The sequence below is a fragment of the Antechinus flavipes genome, chromosome 5, assembly GCF_016432865.1.
Source record: "Antechinus flavipes isolate AdamAnt ecotype Samford, QLD, Australia chromosome 5, AdamAnt_v2, whole genome shotgun sequence".
Classification (NCBI taxonomy): domain Eukaryota; kingdom Metazoa; phylum Chordata; class Mammalia; order Dasyuromorphia; family Dasyuridae; genus Antechinus; species Antechinus flavipes.
This window is the reverse complement of record NC_067402.1, coordinates 123,975,322-123,994,046: the sequence shown is the minus strand read 5'-3', so window position 1 is coordinate 123,994,046 and position 18,725 is coordinate 123,975,322. Positions and strand designations below refer to the sequence as shown.

General features: G+C 33.1%; 1 protein-coding gene across 2 annotated transcripts in view; it reads left to right on the top strand.

Moving 5' to 3' along the window:
• CPED1 (cadherin like and PC-esterase domain containing 1) overlaps positions 1–18,725 on the top strand; it is a 394,281-nt gene that overhangs the window by 345,193 nt on the left and 30,363 nt on the right. Inside the window, exons 19-20 of one of the 2 annotated variants that reach the window (XR_007954317.1) lie at positions 3,914–4,050; positions 4,670–4,832. Coding sequence is in view for 1 of the 2 variants with exons in the window: in XM_052001238.1 (XP_051857198.1) it covers positions 3,914–4,050 (137 nt within the window). In the remaining variant the exon portion in view is untranslated. The remainder of the gene's footprint in view (positions 1–3,913; positions 4,051–4,669; positions 4,833–18,725) is intronic. The other variant, XM_052001238.1, reaches the window with a different exon arrangement.

Below are 18,725 nucleotides of genomic sequence, written 5' to 3'. Positions count from 1 at the left end.
AATTAACCACTTACTGTTTCAGAGTACTGCTTTTAGACCCTCAGGAGATAATTTAGGTTCCACAAAGTACAAAATCTATGAGGAAAAGTGGGGCAAGAAATGGGTAGTGTTTATCAGGAATGTTATACTTTTATTGTCAGAAAGTCTTCCCTTAGGGGCAGCTAGATGGTGCAGTAGATAGAGCACCAGCCCTAAAGTCAGGAGAATCTGAGATCAAATCTGGCCTCAGACACTTAACATGTCCTAGCTATGTGACCCTGGGCAAGTCACTTAGCCCCAATTGCCTCTGCAAAAAAAAAAAGAAAGGAAAGAAAGAAAGAAAGAAAGAAAGAAAGAAAGAAAGAAAGAAAGAAAGAAAGAAAGAAAGAAAGAAAGAAAGAAAGAAAGAAAAAAGAGGAAAGAAAAGAAAAAAGAGAAAAGAAAAGAAAAGAAAAAAGAAAGTCTTCCCTAACACTAGAATTCCCTCTTGCCAAAGGGAGAAGAGATCATAGTAAGTAGCATTAAGAAGAAACTTTTCCTGCTGCTAACCACACAGTTGATTCCAGAACTCTGGTGGAACTGTTGGCCAGTTCAGATTTGCTGGGGAAACATTGTTTTTTTCTATCACATTGCAAAGCCATTTGGCCAAATTAGAATCCATTACCTCACTTTGCCAATAGTTCAGTTGCCAAAATTTCATTTCACTTACCATCAGCTAAACATACTTTTGAGATAATTGGTGTTTTTCTCATGCTCAGTTTCTGACTGACCTTCAAAATGCAATGCAATTAGTTTTACAATCTAAGACTGAAATGTGTTGCTTGATTAAATGATAAAGATAAATACACATAGATTTGGACAAAGAACTTTAAAAATGATCTTAGAATGAGAATTCCCCTTAATGCAAATAATTTTGATTATAGCTATACAGTAGAGAACTATTTAAAAACACTGTGAAAAATTATTATTAACAGGGAAAGAAAAATAAACTTATAATGCCTTCATTATAGAATGCAACACACTTTTCTAATGGAAATTAAATTTCATTTTATGAGTTTTGTACAATCAAAGTCAATTACATGTCTTCTACTATTTTACATTTCATAATGAGTGAGCCGTGAATTTCTCTTACACTTAATCCTTGTTGCATTACTTTAAGAAGATATACCCCTATTGAAACTTAACTTGTTCTAAATATAACACAATCATTACAAATTCCAGCACATGTCCCAAAATTTAGTGGTCATTTTAATCCTTCACAGTGTCATTTCCTAAAACACATGTTGCCTTTTATTTTGGGAATTGCAGCTTTGTTTTATTGGATGTTCAGATACTTAACATATAATTTATATTTCTATTCTTTGACATACTGTTAAGAGCTAATGTGATTTATAATGTCAAGGAACCCAAATTCTACAGATGTTATTCAGATGATGATTTCAAGAGGCATTACTAATTCATAATAATAAAAAGCATTAGTCCCAGATACAAAAACACAAGGAATTTGAGTGATTTAAAAATATATAAGAGTATGAACCATTTGGGGCAAATTTTCAAAGAGATTCAAACAGGCCTCCTCCTTTCAGTGTGCATGCAATTTTGTGCCCACAAACTAATTGCACCCATATTTGATTAATTGTGCATGCAACTGGCTGCTTGTTTCTTCAGCCTAAAGGGCAAGTGGCCAGTGAGGCTCTCTGTTTGCATGCACAATGTGCTGCTGCCTGCAGAGTTTATTGTATATGTATGTTTTTGTATATGTGTGTAAACCTAAGACAGGAGACCACCTAATGGAAACTTGGTCCTTTGTTCCTTGAGAAATATTATCCTGCTATACAAAATACTGTATCATTAGTAGGAACACATTTGTGTCCCATTATAGAACAATCTTGTTTAAAAGAAGGGGAAAAAAATTATTGACCATTCTCACAAATAGGCTGTGTCAACATGTAAATTGAACTGACCAAATTCAGTGGGGCTTTTTAAGATGAAGTCATCAAAAAAAAAAAAAAAAACCTTTGTCTCACTTACATGCTACCAAACAGCCTTTTGGTCCACTTTTTGTTTTTTAACTGGCAATCTTGGCATTGTTTTGGCATTTAACATAGTCACTAGAGCACTGAGGGAAATTTTAATGAAAATATGAAAAGGAAAAACAGACTTTTGCAAACATTTTATTACAACAGATTCCATCTCTACAATCATACCACTGACTGAAAGATACAGAAAACACAAGATTCCTCTTCTGTTTATTTCTGTTGACTAGTGTGATTTCCTTAGTGTAGTGAACTCCTTGGTAAGGAATTTCCTTCTGTCAATATAGATTAGTAACTACTGTGTCACTCATAGTCTTAGAATTACCTGGGGAAAAGTTAAGTGATGTGACATGCCCAGGATCATATGGCTAGTGTGTCAAATGTTACACTTGAGCCCATATCCTCCAGATTCTACAGCTAGCTCTCTATTATACCATACCATACAACCAAAACAACAAAAAACAACAACTGCCACTTTTTTTTAATTGTCCCCCCAAATCACTGGACTCTGTAAAAGAAAAACATAGCCTTAATGGCTCTTCTCCCAAAAGGAGAAATGTAACTACAGAGAAAACTGAGTTTGTAGGCGTAGATTAGTAGAGAGGCATAAAGCACAAAAATGTGTGCTTGTAAGACTTGTTTGCTATTGTTGTGGAAGAGTCATTACCCCAAAAGTTGGTGAGGTTCTCCAGTTGCTCTTGCTTACTTATGATATTATCTGACTTGCTTTAAGCCAAAAACATTATAGGAACTCCTTAATATGATAGTTTCCTTCTCAAAAGAACTATTCTGACAATTTATTCAGGAAAAACAAAATGAATGAAAAATACCTATAGACCTCTAACATGACACTAGATAGCTAGTCCTCTGAATTAATTTATAGATACACATGTGTAGGATAGGCACTTCAGATGAACAGTGAGAGATATACCCTAAATTGAATAAGTGAAAGAGAAAGAGTTAACCATGTAGTACTTTTAAAAACCTTAGGATATACACCAGTAGGAAAGCCTATTATCATTTTAACACAAATATTCTCCCATATTTTCACCAGTCTTTGAAGAATCAAATTTATCTGAGTCATAGTTTAATGAAAGAACAAATTAATTATAGTAGGTTTTATGACCTATGTACAAGACATAACATAAGAAAGATTATTCAGGAAATGTCTAATCAAAAAAGGTTAATCATGTGGCAAGAGCAAGAGATAACAAAAGGACAGTTCAAGTATTGCACTAGTACCTATGAAAGAGGAAGGGACATTGAGTGTCCTAGTGATCTATACTATTCACACAGGAAGCGAAGGCAATAATCCATTATAATCTACTCTCTCCTTTTTCTCCCTCCTTTCTTCTCTGACTCTTTATCTTCCATGTTTTCCATTTCTGATGTCTCCCCTTCTCCTTTTTATTCTCTTTGATACTAATTTAGAATAAATCTTATCTACTTACTAAGACACAGCTTTTTTGTTTCTTATTATTTTTCCTTTTCAAAGAACCACTCTCTAAGCTAATACTCCTAATGTAGACCTCTGATGAGCATTAAAAGAAAACATAACTTTGATCTCCCAACTACAAAATTAACAAATTTTATCTTTTTCATGAGGCTTTAGATACAACATAAAAAATTCCAAATTTATTAATGAATCATCTTATACATCCTCTAACATTGTAGATGGATATAATTTATCTAAAGCATCTGTATAAATAAGGCTAGTCGACGAGTTGTTACTGGGATATATTTGCACATGTACAATGGAAAGGACATTGTATATTGTATGCATTCAAAAGTGTTGAATAAATTGATAAATAAATGAATTAGGAATAAATTTTAAAGTAAAACAAAAATCCCATTAAAAGAAAGAAAATTTAAAAGAAGTTTAACTTTTATCCCTCCAGGACAGTGGATTGTCCCATGCCTTAGCTGTTCAGACAATAGAACCTGTGATTGGAGAGAAATAACATGGCAGCCTCATAACTGCCAGTATGGTATCCTGTCAAAGACTCAACTACAACACTGCCTAGGAGGAAGAAAGGTAGGTATCAGGGCCAATTAGAGATTTATTTCCTGTGTTATCTATTTGTGATTTGTGTTATCTATAGCACAAACATACACTAACAAATATTCACTTTCATAGGAAAGCACTGTAAAACACTAGAAAAATGTGAATTACCATCCTCATTATGGCGCCAAAAGCCAACCACTGTATTTATTCTTATGTGTATGGCTTTGTTTTCCAGTGTGTGCCAGTAAGACAGATGGAGTATATGATTCCTATATATATGGTATCATGAGAGATCCTTAAAAATTCCTGACCCATTTTTCCCAATAATTTGGAATTTAAGCTTTATTGCCAAACACAGGATGATATTGAAACTGCACCCCACCTTCCAACTGCTCTATTTCCACACTTCCATTTCAGCATGAAATCAATTGTGGGATCTTGCCACGTTGACTAGCAGTTGGCAGCATGGAGCAACTGAGTTTATCAACTTCAGCTACAGTAGATACTGCTATTAAAACTGACATCTGTAGCTCAGCATAAGAAACCACATGGTTCTGCTTGTGAGTCTCATTTCTCCGATGATATAGTAAATGCATGGCACTGCTCTTACATACTAACCTTACTGATCTTCTTTCACATTCCTGGGCAGGTCTCGCATGGACCTCACTAGGCTGAATTTCCCTTTAGTGAGGCTTCTAAGCTGATTTCTTGGAAATACATTCTCCTTGATAGGCACTTTGACTGTGTAGCATTTGACAGACATCTCTAATTAGTGAATCGGGCACACAGACTGAGATGCATATTAACCTAAAGTAAGTAATACATTCTTCTCCACACTTGAAGGTTTTTTTTTTAATGAGATAAACATGGTCTTTTCAATTGTTTATAATATCTCCTTTATTTAGAAAGTTGGAAATATGTAATTAATGTTCAAAATCCCCTTTGAAACATGAAGAAAAAAGAGATCAGAACAACAAACCTATCCTTATCACTAAGAGCAAATAGTTTGGTAAAAGATGAGTAAAAAAGTAATTTCTGGCCCATCATCACTATTGTGTTTTCTGAAGGCCTCAATCCAAAGACTCCAAATTTCAAACAATTAACCAAAACATAGGGTGATCTCATCCTTGGTGATGGTAGAGACAGGAGTAGCAGATATTTGCTAAGTCATCCACAGTGGTTCATAGAGACGGCACAACCCAAAACAGTTCTAGAATTATACCACTGAGAACATTGGAAATGGTGATAGATGATGTAAGCAGAACAAAAGAACTTTCTGTACATTAATAGCAATATTGTGTGAGTCTAAACTATTCTGTTATTAATATTTACAATAAAAAGTAATAAAATATATGTATTAAAGTATAATAATAAATATTTCAAAATTCAAATCAACTACAAAGGACCTATGAAGGAACATGCTATCCAACTTGAGAGAAAATTTGTTGTCTTGAGAGAAGTATACATAGTATGGTTTTACAAATACATTTATCTATGTGTATCTATGAAGGAATCTGCTATCCAACTTGAGAGAAAAATTGATATATTGAGAAAAGTATACATAGTATGGTTTTACAAATGCATGTATCTATGTGTATCTACAACCACACACATATATATAAATATCTATATGTACACACATGTACACACACATACACATACGCATACATATACACATACATAATCTGTGGCCTCTAGTATAGGGAGGAAAGGGAGAGAGACAGTTTGGAAATAAAATGCAACAAAAATTAATTTAATTTTTAAAATGCATAGAAAAAAAGAGAAATGGCCATGGTCACCACATTTGGGATTTCTTGCAAAGTTCTAGCAAAAACTTAAGTACTTGGGTTATAGTATTATCAAGCAAATTCCATATAAACATATTAGAGGGCAATTAGATTTAGCGTACAGACCACCAATGTCCTGTCGATTATAGGCAGATCACTTCAAAAACTGATGAGGCTCAAAATACTTATCAATAAAATGAGAAAAAAATAGTATCTGTCTTCACATAATACTTTGGGTATGTTGTGAAGAAAAATGCAATATAATCAGTTATATAATTTGACTTTTTGCTTTTTGCAATTCAAATTATTAAATATTTAGGCCTCGAATTATATTCTTTTTATTCCACCTCTTTTTTTTTTTGACTCTTAGAAAATTTATCAATTTTTATCGACAGAGAGAGAAAGAGAGGGAGAGACAGAGAATGAGAGAGAGAGAAAGAGAGGGAGAGACAAAGAATGAGAGAGAGAGAGAGAGAGAGAGAGAGAGAGAAAGAGAGAGAGAGAGAGAGAGAGAGAGAGAGGAGAGAGAAGAGACAGAGACAGAGAGAAACTAGAAAGGTAAGCTTATTTTTTCCACCTGGTTGTTGCAAAAATCAAATAAGATAATATATGTACAATATGTACATTTTTTGCAGTCATTTTTTGCAAATCATAAAGTAATATATAAATGACAGCTATTGTTACTCTTGCTGTTTTACTTGTTAGTGGCTCTAGCATGAGACATCATATCTCTCATAAATAAGGTGAGTGACTTTGAATAATAATTCAGTTAAAACTTCTCTGGACCTCAGTTTCTTCATCTCTTCATTCTTCAATGAAGAAATTAGATAAAAGGACCAGGGACTGGCAAACTACCACTACATTAAACATTTAAAATAGGTGGCAAGTCAGAACTGGCCACTAGATCAAAGTCTGCTGCCCCTGATAAAAGGTTATTTCTATCTCTAATATTATGAATCTGCTATTCATAGGTTTAGATTCTTAGCTAAAATGGACCTTTGGGGATCATTTATAAGATTAGTTTATTGATAATATAAAATGGTCATTTAGTATCCTAAATAGGAAAGAATTACCTTTTCTTAATATTTTGAACACAGAAAAATTTATAGAAATTTAATGCATAATCATCAAAATGTACTTTAATCTTATCTATTATATAATTAATGTCTTTCCTTCACAAGTAATATGTGACATTAGATTAAGCAGAAATTCAAGGCAGTAGACTTTAGACATGATTACAATGGTGGGTAGAAAAGCTGGAATAGCTTCCTTTGGGGGCTTTTATCTCCAAATGGAGAGAATCCTCCTCATTTAAAATGGGAAAAATATAATAGATGTGGTATTGTAACAGGTTGTGGTTGAAGAAGTTATGAAAATCATAGCAGTGATTATTCTTGAAGCATATAAAATTTCCTAACTTTAGAAACTGAGCATGTCAACCAAAAATGTTCATAGAATCAGTTATAAAGATGGAAAGATTTTAGATGTCTGTAATTTACATATAAGAAAACTGAAAATCAGGGATATTCTTATTCTATCAAATAAGAAGGTCCCCTCTCATTTAAGGAGAAATTCCCCAAAGTAGGGAAGCAAGTTGAAAACCAGGGAAATAGTGAGGTGCCAGCTTGTCTCTCTACATTCTCCTACTTTGTAAATCTTTTCTCTATTTCTATTAATCTCTCCTTGAAGAGAGTCTGGAACCACATGTAAAAAAGAAATAAAGACCATCTCTCCAAATGTAATAAACCATCTTTAACTCCTTACATAATCATACAATGTTGTCTCTCTGCTGATCCAGAAATATCCTTAAACAGAAATACACAAAACACTGAAAGCTTAAAACCCAATTTATACAAAGTAAATACAAGGAAATTTCAAGGGAATGGGGCACTAGCATGATAGAGAGTCAAGAAAGGCTTTATGTAGAATGCCATGCTAGGTGGCACAGTGGACAGATTTGAGCCTGGAGTCAGGAATTCTTGCATTCAAATCTATCTATTACTAGCTGTGTGACCCTGATCAAGCCATGTAACTATATTTTCCTCAATTTCCTCATCTGTTATATGAGCTAGAGAAGGAAATGGCAAACTACTCCAGTATCTCTTCCAAGAAAATCTCAAATGGGGTCACAGAGAATCAGATATGATTGCAATGACTGAATAACAAAAAAAAAAAAAAAAAAAAAAAAAAGTGGTGCTTGAGCTCAACCTTGAAGAAAGCTAGGAATCCTAAAAGAGAGAGGTAAAGAGAGTGTATGTTCTAGTCAGAAGGGAATGCCTGTGAAAAAGCAGCCAACATGATTGTGAGTAGAAGCATAGGGAAGTAGGTTGACTTCCTAAGCCTTTCCAGTAGCAGTAGTAATACTGATTTGATAACTGGTTTCTGAGCAAGAAGCAGAGCGGTGTAGGGCATAGAAAGGTAGCTTCAAAGCTAGTAAGATCTGTGATCAAATCCCACTTCTGACACATACTATGTAACCTAGGATGTGACTTCACTTCTAAGTTGTTTAAACAACCCTCTAAGGCTTAGCAGAGAGAGTTTGCTCACTTACAACACTTTTCATTAATATAGAGTTTCCATTTCAGTCCTTATGCCAGATGTAAAAAATAAAGAGAGGGGTGGAGGAAAGGAAGAGATTAGTAGTTACAAGATGTAAATAAGATGCCCACATCAGCTAGGTTCTAATATACTGGTTAGATGGCAGATAGAAGGAAACATTGGTCTTATCTTTTGAAATTGGATAGATATAGGAGGCTGAAGTGAGACCTAAACATGTCTGCCACATATGATTGTGAAAGATGAAAACAGACATGACAATATGGTTAAATTAAAAATTTATTCAATTATGTCATCTCCAATCCAATGTGAGTCAAAAAAGTTTAAGTCACCATGGCTGGAATGGTCAGAGTCTTTAGAAGTCCTTACTTTAAAAGTTTCTGTTTTTGGTACAGGCATATCTCAGAGATGTGAATTTAGTTCCAGTCCATCGCAAATGTTGCAATAAAGTTAAATCACATGAATTTGTTGGTTTTCACATACTTGTAAAAGTTGTTTTTTAATATAGTGTAATCTATTAAGTGTACAAAAGTATTATGTCTCTGAAAATGTATATACCTTAATTTTAAAATACTTTATTGATTAAAAAAATGCTAATCATCATCTGAGTCTTCAGCAAATAATCGTTTTTTTGGTGGAGGTTCTTGCCTCAATGCTGATGGCTGCTAACTGATCACAGTAGTGATTGCTCAAGGCTGAAGTGGCTTTAGCACTTAAAATAAGACAATAATGAAATTTACCACATCAATTAACTCTTCATTTCACAAAGATTTCTTGGTAACATGCAATGCTGTTTGGTACCATTTTACCCACAAAAGAACTTCTTTCAAAATTAGAATCAATCCTTTTAATCCTTGATAGTGCCTTATCAACTAAGTTTATGTAATATTTTTCAATATTATTAGATCTCAGGGAATAGGGAGGCCAAAGGAAAGGGAGAAGAAGAAGAGGGAAGAAAAGAAGGAGGGAGGGAGAGATTTGAAGAGAGTCAGTCAGTGAATCAGTCAGAACTCACAAAACATTTATTAAGTTTGCCATCTTCTATGAACATGGTTTATGAAGCCCCAAAACAAGTACAATGGTAACATCAAATATCACTGATCACATATCATTATATGATATATGATGATAATGAAAAAAGTTTAAAATATTGGAAGAATTACCAAACTGTGACATAAACAAATTATATGAGTACATGCTGTTGGAAAAATAGCACCAATAGATTTGCTATAGGATAAGCCTTGCATTTATTTTTTTAAATGCAGTTTCTGCAAAGGATAATAAAGTGAAGCAAAATAAAATGAGCTTTGCTGATTCAGAAAAAATGGCAGTTACAGCAAGCAAGGGTAGCAAGGGTAATAATAAGAATCCCTGCCCAATTTGATGAGTTTCTCTGAACTTCTTGCTGAAATTACCTTTCTTGGGATTTCCCATGGAATCAGCTCTGGCCCCTACCTAGGCTACACTAAAGGATTGTCAACTAAGAGTCAGGAGGGTAGAGTCTTATTGGAAAAATTTCTGACCGTATTTGATACAACTCCAATCATCAGAGAATAACTGTCATGTCTTTGTGTCTCGTAAGCTAGGGACTAGAATGTACATCTAGCTGCCTTGGAGAGATCCTCTTCTAACAAAGGTTCATGACTTTTAACCTCCTCAAATGAATTAAGAAACTCACAAAGTTGATCAAGGGTTCTCCTCTTCACTCCTGTGAGAATGAATGGTGAATAGATGATGATGTATGCGAATAAAATAAGAGTAAATAAAAGTACTGGATAAATTAAATTTATAAATATACCCTATAAATCACCAAGTACTGGAAATACTCACATGTTAAGTACGGTACATGTTAATTAGTCTGCCTGAAGTTAAGAAAAACAAGAGAGATATGTACTTTACCAAATGCCAAATATTTTTCATTAAAATGAATGAGAAAAGCTGAGTATTATATATGGGGCATGTGGTAGCTAGACTATTATATTATATTCTAAGAACATCTGAGTTCTGATTTTGATTCCTTCCTTTATTTACTATGAGATCTTGCCAAGTTTAACCTCTGTTCCTAAATATTGTGATCCTCAAAATGCAAATAACAACTGGCTCTGCTTATCTCTAAGGAATGCTGTAAGAATTGTTATTCAGTCATTTCAGTCATGTCTAACTTTTTGTGTCCTCATTTGGAGTTGTCTTGGCAAAGATCCTGAAGCAGCTTGCCATTTCTTTCTTCAGCTCATTATACCGATAAGAAAACTGAGGTAAATAGGGTTAAGTTATTTGCCCAAGGTCATTCATCTAGTAAGTGTCTATGGCCAAATTTAAACTCAGAAAATGAGTCTTCCTGATTCTAGACCTGGCATTCTATCCATTGTGCCACCTACTGTTGTAGGAATTATTACTGCATTGAAACTTCTCTTTGTCTACCAAGGACACTCTTCCTTCATAAATATCATGAACCTCTTCTTTTGTGGCCAAGGTTTCCTGAATTCAATGGGAATGAGACTTTATCATACTAAGCCAAATGTTCCCAGGAATCACCTTCTAATTCCAAGGAGGAAATAAACATAAAAATTCTAATTTAACAACAAACTAGCAGACAAATAAAGCATTAATGTTTTATTTTTAAACATCTCATTATATTATGTACTTTTATTAGAGTTATCTCTTTAACCATAAGCTCTTTATGAATAGAGAATTTGTCCTTTGAGGAACACTGGGCCACATGGTACTCTGCCTAGCAGACTCCAAGGACACATAAATGTTTTGTTAGTGATAATGCTTTCATCATTAAGGAATGGCGATGGTGCTTTGTTTTTGTCTGTCTTCTACCTAGGAATTTCTGTCTGATTCATATTTGAAGCATAAAAAATTGTTATGCCTATAGCCATATAAGAAAAACCTTATTCTCCCTTTCCATTGGCAGGACAAAGTTAAGATGACTGATAATGACTCAAAAGGCATTGAATGACCTTGGTGTCTTCAATGTCTGACCAAGTTCTAAGCACTCCATAGCACCTGCTTCCCTTGCCTTGATGGCTATTAAAGCAAATTGTTCACATTTGTCCATTGTACTAGGGGAAGTCTTCACATACTTGGATTAGACACCCTCCTATCTCATCATAGGATTTGAGACCCCTTGGTTACCCTCAACCTGATTTAGTCCTTCCACCAAAATGGTTTATTGGGGTGCTGTCACTGTACATACTGCAGCTTCTTGGAGCCACAGGTGAGAGTTAGGTGGATTAGGTGGACACCAAAGGTGGAAAGCCAGATTAATTCATTTAACTAAGATTATAGTCAAAATAATTTTCAATTTGGTTCCACTGCCATATGTGTAGACACAGGCAGTACATGGGAAAAACACAAATACTTGTGTTAAATGTGTGTAAGTATCTTAAGTTGAACTTCTGGTTCATAAAACAGATGAGTCAAAGCATGATTATTTGCATAATGAAAATATTAACCAAGAAGTTTCTATTAATTAGTAATTCTATAGAAGTATATTTAAAGGATGATTTAATATAGAAAATATCAGTTTACACTCACATTGTTTGAGAACACAACTGCTATATAAAGTAGGGCGTTCTTGCACTTCAAATCATTATTATTTTTTTTTTGAGGCAACCTGACTTGTCTAGTATGGAAAAGTTGAATCTGTAACAATGAAACAATAACAAAATCAGTACCTCCTAACAGTTAAATGTCACCAAAAGAAAATCTCCCTCAAAAAGAGATGGATTCTCTGGCATTATCCCTGCCCCTCAAGAACTTTTTTTCTGCTGGACATTCATTCTATTGATGGTTCTATGATAACTGTCAGAAATAGCACAAATATATTAGGCTAAAAAAATTGTTTACTTTTAAATGACAGACAAAATCAAAGCATAAACTATTGGTATTTTAAAATTTCTCTTTCTCTGCCAAGAGAAAATCCTCTTCCCCAAAAAAATACTATGGTACAGTGCAGTGTGATATAGCTAAGAAGGCTAAGGAGGCAACTACATAGTTCAGTGGATAGAGTCCTGGTCCTAGAGTCAGTTATACCTGAGATAAAATCTAACTTCAAATAGTTACTAATTGTGTGATCTTGGGCAAGTCACTTAACTTGTTTGCTTTAATCCATTAGAGAAGGACATGGAAAAACATTCCCGTATCTTTGCCAAGAAAACTCCCATGGACAGTATGATCTTTGGGATCAAGAAGAGTCAGATAAATTGACTCAGAGAGAGTAGGGCAGAGCAAAGTAATGGATATATAAATGAAATCACTGATCATTTTGCCTTCCTCATCACATTTTTCTCCAAGGAGTTTGAAGATGAGAGAGGGGAAAGTGGCTTTCTTTTTCTTACAATTCTCATTGGCTCTAAACCAAGAAAGCATATATTCCAATCTTTTTGGAAGGCTGTTATAAATTCTTTTCTTTAAACAAAGTATTGTTTCTTTCTAAGTGAATTTCCTTTTTTTCTTCATTCCTTTTTTTCAAGTTTTTGTTTTATTTTGTTTTTTACTACTGTATTTATTTTGGTGAGTGTGAAATTTGTTTGATCTGTGCTTTGGAAATTTTAGGACCACCTGTAGTGAAAGAATTAGATATGAATTAGTTGATTCTTGGAAAAGGATATGAATTCCCTGGAGCACTTATAAGGAACCGTATTTCCATGTTATGGTGTGTTAGCATGGCTAATCAGTCATAGGACTATATTTCAAGGATCATGAACAGGAAACTGACTTAAGATGGAAAGATTAGGGAAAATATCTGGTTGTAGGATTTTCAATGAGTCTTTTAAAAATATTTTTTGTATTGCCTCATTTAAAATTTACTAAAAAAAATGACATATTTGAATTTTCTTTGATATAGAAACTCAAATATCTGACAATTATACCAGTACAGGAGTTAGTGATAAATATTTTGAAAACTTGATTCTCTGCATAGAATCCCTATGGTTAGCCAATTAATGAGTTCTGAATTAGATATTTATGAGAAATTATCAAATATAATATTGTCCCAAAGAATGAGATACAAGAGAAGTAATTTGGAAACATGGTAACTAATCTTATCATTGGAAACACTTACAAGCCTGACATAAGTAATTTTTCAATAAATATTTATTTTGTTTGTCAGCTGAAAATACAGCTTAAATTTTAGACTTGTAATAAAATATCTAAAAGAAGAGTGCAATTAAGAACAGGAAATATGAAAAGGCACTATTTGTTGAAGGACTTAACTCAGCTGTTAAAACAGGAACGGTTTCTTAAATTTTTAAGTAATATTTTCAGGTAAAGCCATGAATTGGACTTAAAGATGTTAAAATTTTTGAAGCTTGGTTAATTTATAATGTTCTTGGGCTACTGAGGGAGTTGAATGATTACATAAATCATTGTTGCCTGTCAGTTCTAATATTTGAATGCTATTAGGGTCCTTTTTTGTTTTGGTTTTACACTAACTTTTCACCATAAAAAAGTGAGTTACACATGTTATGACTTTAAAAATATATACTACATACATATGAACACATACATGTGTATATGTTTGTATATGTGTGTGTTGTATTTGTGTGATTTTAATATTTACAGGCAGCATGGAGTGGTATATAAAATGTTGCCCTTGGTTACAAGAAGACCTGGCTTTTAGTTTGGCCCTTAAAAGACATTGGTCACATGACCACTAATAGTTAATCTCCATATTTCCAAGCAGTTCTCAAAAAGACCTAAAGGCATAGATCAACTATCTGCATTGGTATAGGAAATTTCTAAACTAGTAGATTTCTAAAATAACAAGTCAGAATCCTTCCCAGTTCTTCTCCCCAAAATAAATCAGGAAGGCATAATGAAAACAGAACTGATTGGAGCGAGGAATCTCTCCTGGAGAGACTCTCCATTATTGAATTCCTTCTGATACTTTGTAACAGTATTCATAGTCACATTAACTTAATTTTTCTGAGCCTATTTCCTCTTCTGTAAAATGAGGATAAAAAAACTTTTATCACCCACCTCACAAGGCTGTTGTGATGAAAGTGTTTTGTAAATCTTAACATCATATCAATAAAATGTGCAGCTAAAAGTGAATAGGCCAGTGAATCACAAAAATAAATTTGTTCTAAGCAGCAAAAAGAACTGAATTCTATTATTTATGGCATATTTTGTGGCGACTATTCAGTTCTTTGTTATTTTTTGTCTCAAAGAATTAGTTAAGCTTTCACCTACCCTAATTAAAATAGATAATTAGGAAATGCATTTTGTGTATAGTAAGTGTGCTTACTATAATAAGAAAGTGCTCTAATAACAACAATAGCTAAACTCCTATAAAGCAAATGTTTGCTTCTCACCAGGTTTCCATTTTATTTTTTTGCTTTTTTAAAGAAAAAATCTTTCTTTAGCTTTTTTAGGAATTCTTGTTGTACTTGTATCCAATCTGCATTTTTCTTGGATGTCAATATTTTTAAACCAGTGTCATCTTATAAGTCTCTATCTTGAGCTTCCCTGTTATCATTGTAGTTTTTTATGGTCAGGTTTTGTTTTTGTTGTTTGCTCATTTTCTCAGCCTATTTCTTGACTTTGGGTTTTATGATAAAAGTTGGGAATCTGCTCAGAATTCAGAAGAATAATTGGTCTGACCTTCGGTTTTCTATTGCTTTCACTGGTAGATCTGGGGAATTGTAAGTTTTTTGTGCTTCCAAAGTGATTAAGATTTGGAGAGAAGTCTGGTCATTATACTCCTAGTCTGTGCTCTAGTCCTTACATAAGTCAGACCCAAACCAACCATTCCTCTCTACTTAGGAACTGTCACTCAGAAATGGGTAATGGGTAATATCTATCAAATGAAATTTGATCCTGCACTCAACTCTAGTAGAAGTATCTTGTGAGTTTTATCTCTGGCCTGTTGGTTATTCCCCTTACCTGGGTACTAAGTGCTGAATACTTCTACTCTTGCTGCTACCACCTTCAAGGCCCACACCAAAAATTTTCTCTTTCTATATTTCTCTGCTGCTCTAGGCTAAAAACATAACTTGCTGTGATTTTTTTGGTTGGTTTTTCTACTAAGAATTTGTTTAGTTCTTTTCTTTAAAGTTGTTATATATATATATATATATATACATATATATATAGTTGTGGGAGAGCTCAAAAAAAAAAAGGTTTGATCATTTTGGCTCAGCTCCAAAATTGTTAGTTTCAAAAAGAAATACTCAGAATAATAAAATTGCAGCAGTAGGTTCAAAACTTTTTCTTTTTTTCCCAGTAAGAACTCTTTATATCTAATAACTGTGCAAAACCTTGACTAATAGACCATTAACCTATTAATATAATAACCCACAGCCTAAAGGACCCATTTCTGATGCTTTATTTTTTCCCATTGAGAGTATTTTCTGGAGAAGTACTTACAGACATATACACTCATAGTGTTGATAGGTTTTCTTACAAGAAATAACAAGGAGGCCAGTATCCTATCATATCAAGAAAAAAATTATCTTTATCAAGGTCACTTTGGTACTAGAAAGCACTTTGTTAAGAAATTATTGATATATTGATACTCTACAACAAAGTGTATATTATAGAGACAATTTTAGAGGGGGAAATGTTGTATCATATTATTTTTCTCAAGGAAAGTGCTTCATAAATAAATGTTATTCAATATAAACTTTTTATTACTCTAGAGAACTAAACAGAAAGCAATGGAAAGGTTAATTGTGTATATAATCAATTTGCAATATGTAACCAATGAGAAACCCCAAGAAGGACATATATACAGGAAGTTATCAAAGAATTATGTAACAGAAAGAGAAAATTTGCTAGTCTCACAGAATGAAGGAATGTTACATAGCAAGCATATGATAATTGGAATAAAAAAAGGGTGGCCTCCAGCATAGTGGTTAGATCTTCTGTACAGAACTCTTCACAAGATATATGTGATAGTTACAAAATATAAGCAGGAACAGATGATTTGCAATTTGTATCTTGAATTAATAAAATCACAAATCCATGTGATTAATTTCATTCTTATCTTTTTCACTGAGATTTATTAGAAATAGTCCATGAACAAAAGACCATACTTCTTTTATATTTATTGACTGATTAATTGGTAGTATGGGGACTTGTCATCCATAAATCCATGAAAATTAGCATCTGTATCCAGAACATGTCATGATATATATTTATTAAGTGCTAAATGTTTACTGCCTACTGTTATATCTTGCATCATTTCTACCATTTTTTTTTGCATAATCTATTTTGATCCTTAAGTCTTGTCTTCCTAAGAATAACTTCTGCAATTTGTAGTGGTCTAGAATTTCTATCATAAACTCTTCTGTGTGAAAAACAAAATGGAAAAAAAAAACCCTGTAAGATAACAGGTCATTTGTTCATTCCGTTTTTTGTCAACCCATTGTTGGCTGAGTTCATGTGGATTTTACCTAATTGAGAGCCTTTTGAATCCAGTCTTGGATCATAACAGTTCCATAGGTTTTAATCACAAGAAAACTAATTTTGATTACATTTGTTAAGTCCAATAATGCTTGTTCTCAAAGGGATTTATGTAGGTTTTCAAGCCATTACATATGTCTGAGAATATTTATTAATTTGTTTTGGCAAAGAAATTTTAATCTTTCTAAAGCCTTAGGATTGTGATTTCTGTTTCATTACAGAGTTTTATAAGGATATTTTGAAATATTTTATGATCTATGTTAAATTTGTAGCAGTGTCCAATGATGGTATTACATAGGTATTAATTATGGTAAAACATGTTCTTCCCATTTAACTTTGATTTAGGATGCCAGTAGGTATATCAACATATTTGACCATAGCCATCTCTTTGGTTTCCTTATGTGCAATATGTTTTGCCTCAACACCAAAATATTTGTAGGTGTTGCCTTCTTCAATTGATTCAATATGGCTCCCAGATTCAAGTTCAGATTCTTCAGTCATTGTCTTTCTTTGGCATACCTTAGGAATTTTGCATTTGTTGAATCAAAATAATTTCTTTTATATCATTGAAGAAAAATTGCACAAGATGAAAGAGTTGATTAATGCATTGTCTTCAGTAGGACCATATAGTTTGATGGCATCCATATACATCAATTGAATTAATAAGATGTTTTAGTTTGAGTTCTTCTTTCACTTAGAAATCAATATCTCTTTAGGAGATAATAATGGATCTAAGGCTAAGCAGAATTACAGTGGGTTTTAACTGAAAAAAGCTGACTTTTATATATTCTTTATTATATTATGTAGATAACATATTCTAAATAAAACACAAGCATTCCATGTGAACATCAAATATTCAAATACCATTACTGTTCTTGGACCTGTTTTATAAATTTGCCCTATATGAATGAAAAAAAAAAAAGAGTCAAAAATTTTGTGATAATCAACAATGATGGCATAAATGCTAGATCATTTTCAAAACTTATTCAATATTTATTTAAATACTAAGTTATTCTTTATGCCCTTGGGACTTCGGAGTATTCTTTTTTTTTGGCATATAACCTATATTTCATTTTTGTACACATTTATAGGAGTTTTAATGATAAAAATTTGAATTCTTTTCATACAGTACATAAACATATAAATGACATATTTGGAGGTACTGTATGTGATGTCTTGTGGTAAGAAAGAGAGAATCAGGCTTATGTCTCATTATTAAGTTGTTTTCTGGCGTTTGCATTAAATAAAGATTTTTAGTATCTGAACCTGAATATTTGGGTTCTTTAGCTTTTCCCTCCTTACATTCTAGTAATTCCTTAATTTCATTGTTCATTTTGCCTAATCCAGACTTGGGGATGAAGTTCATTTTTAATTTTTTGTTCTTAATTATCCTTTATTCTGTTATTTAAAACTAAAAGTGCCATTGACAAAAAGCAGCATGAAACCCTTTTCTATAACTAAAGAAATCTATTTCTAGTTTTGTTATGACATAGCATAATAAAAATATCCATACCTTAATTTCCTTCTATTTATTTTCTTGTTTTTCCCTCTTTAATAGAGAGTAGATAGGATATGGTATCAGCATTTCTTATTTCTCCGCATTACATCTTGCCCTCTTGTGAAAATTATGCAATGTCACTCATTTGACCGTCTTTCATATCAAATCTATTCATCATTATCATTTGAGTAGAACCAGCCTGCAACTTCATGCCATCACTTTCTTAAATATATGAGCTCAATTTCACCACATTGCCAGAAGGCTAACCCAATCAATCATATCATCACAGTCTAATTAGCAAGTGTTTCTGAATTTCTGAAAGGTCTTTGCAACTACTGTAGTACTCTTAAGGTCCCTGTTGGTGGAATTATTTTACTTTATTATTGCTTCCTTCTCCCTACTCACATGCATAGCAAATTTGAGAGGATAGTTTTGTTGTTGTCAGTCAG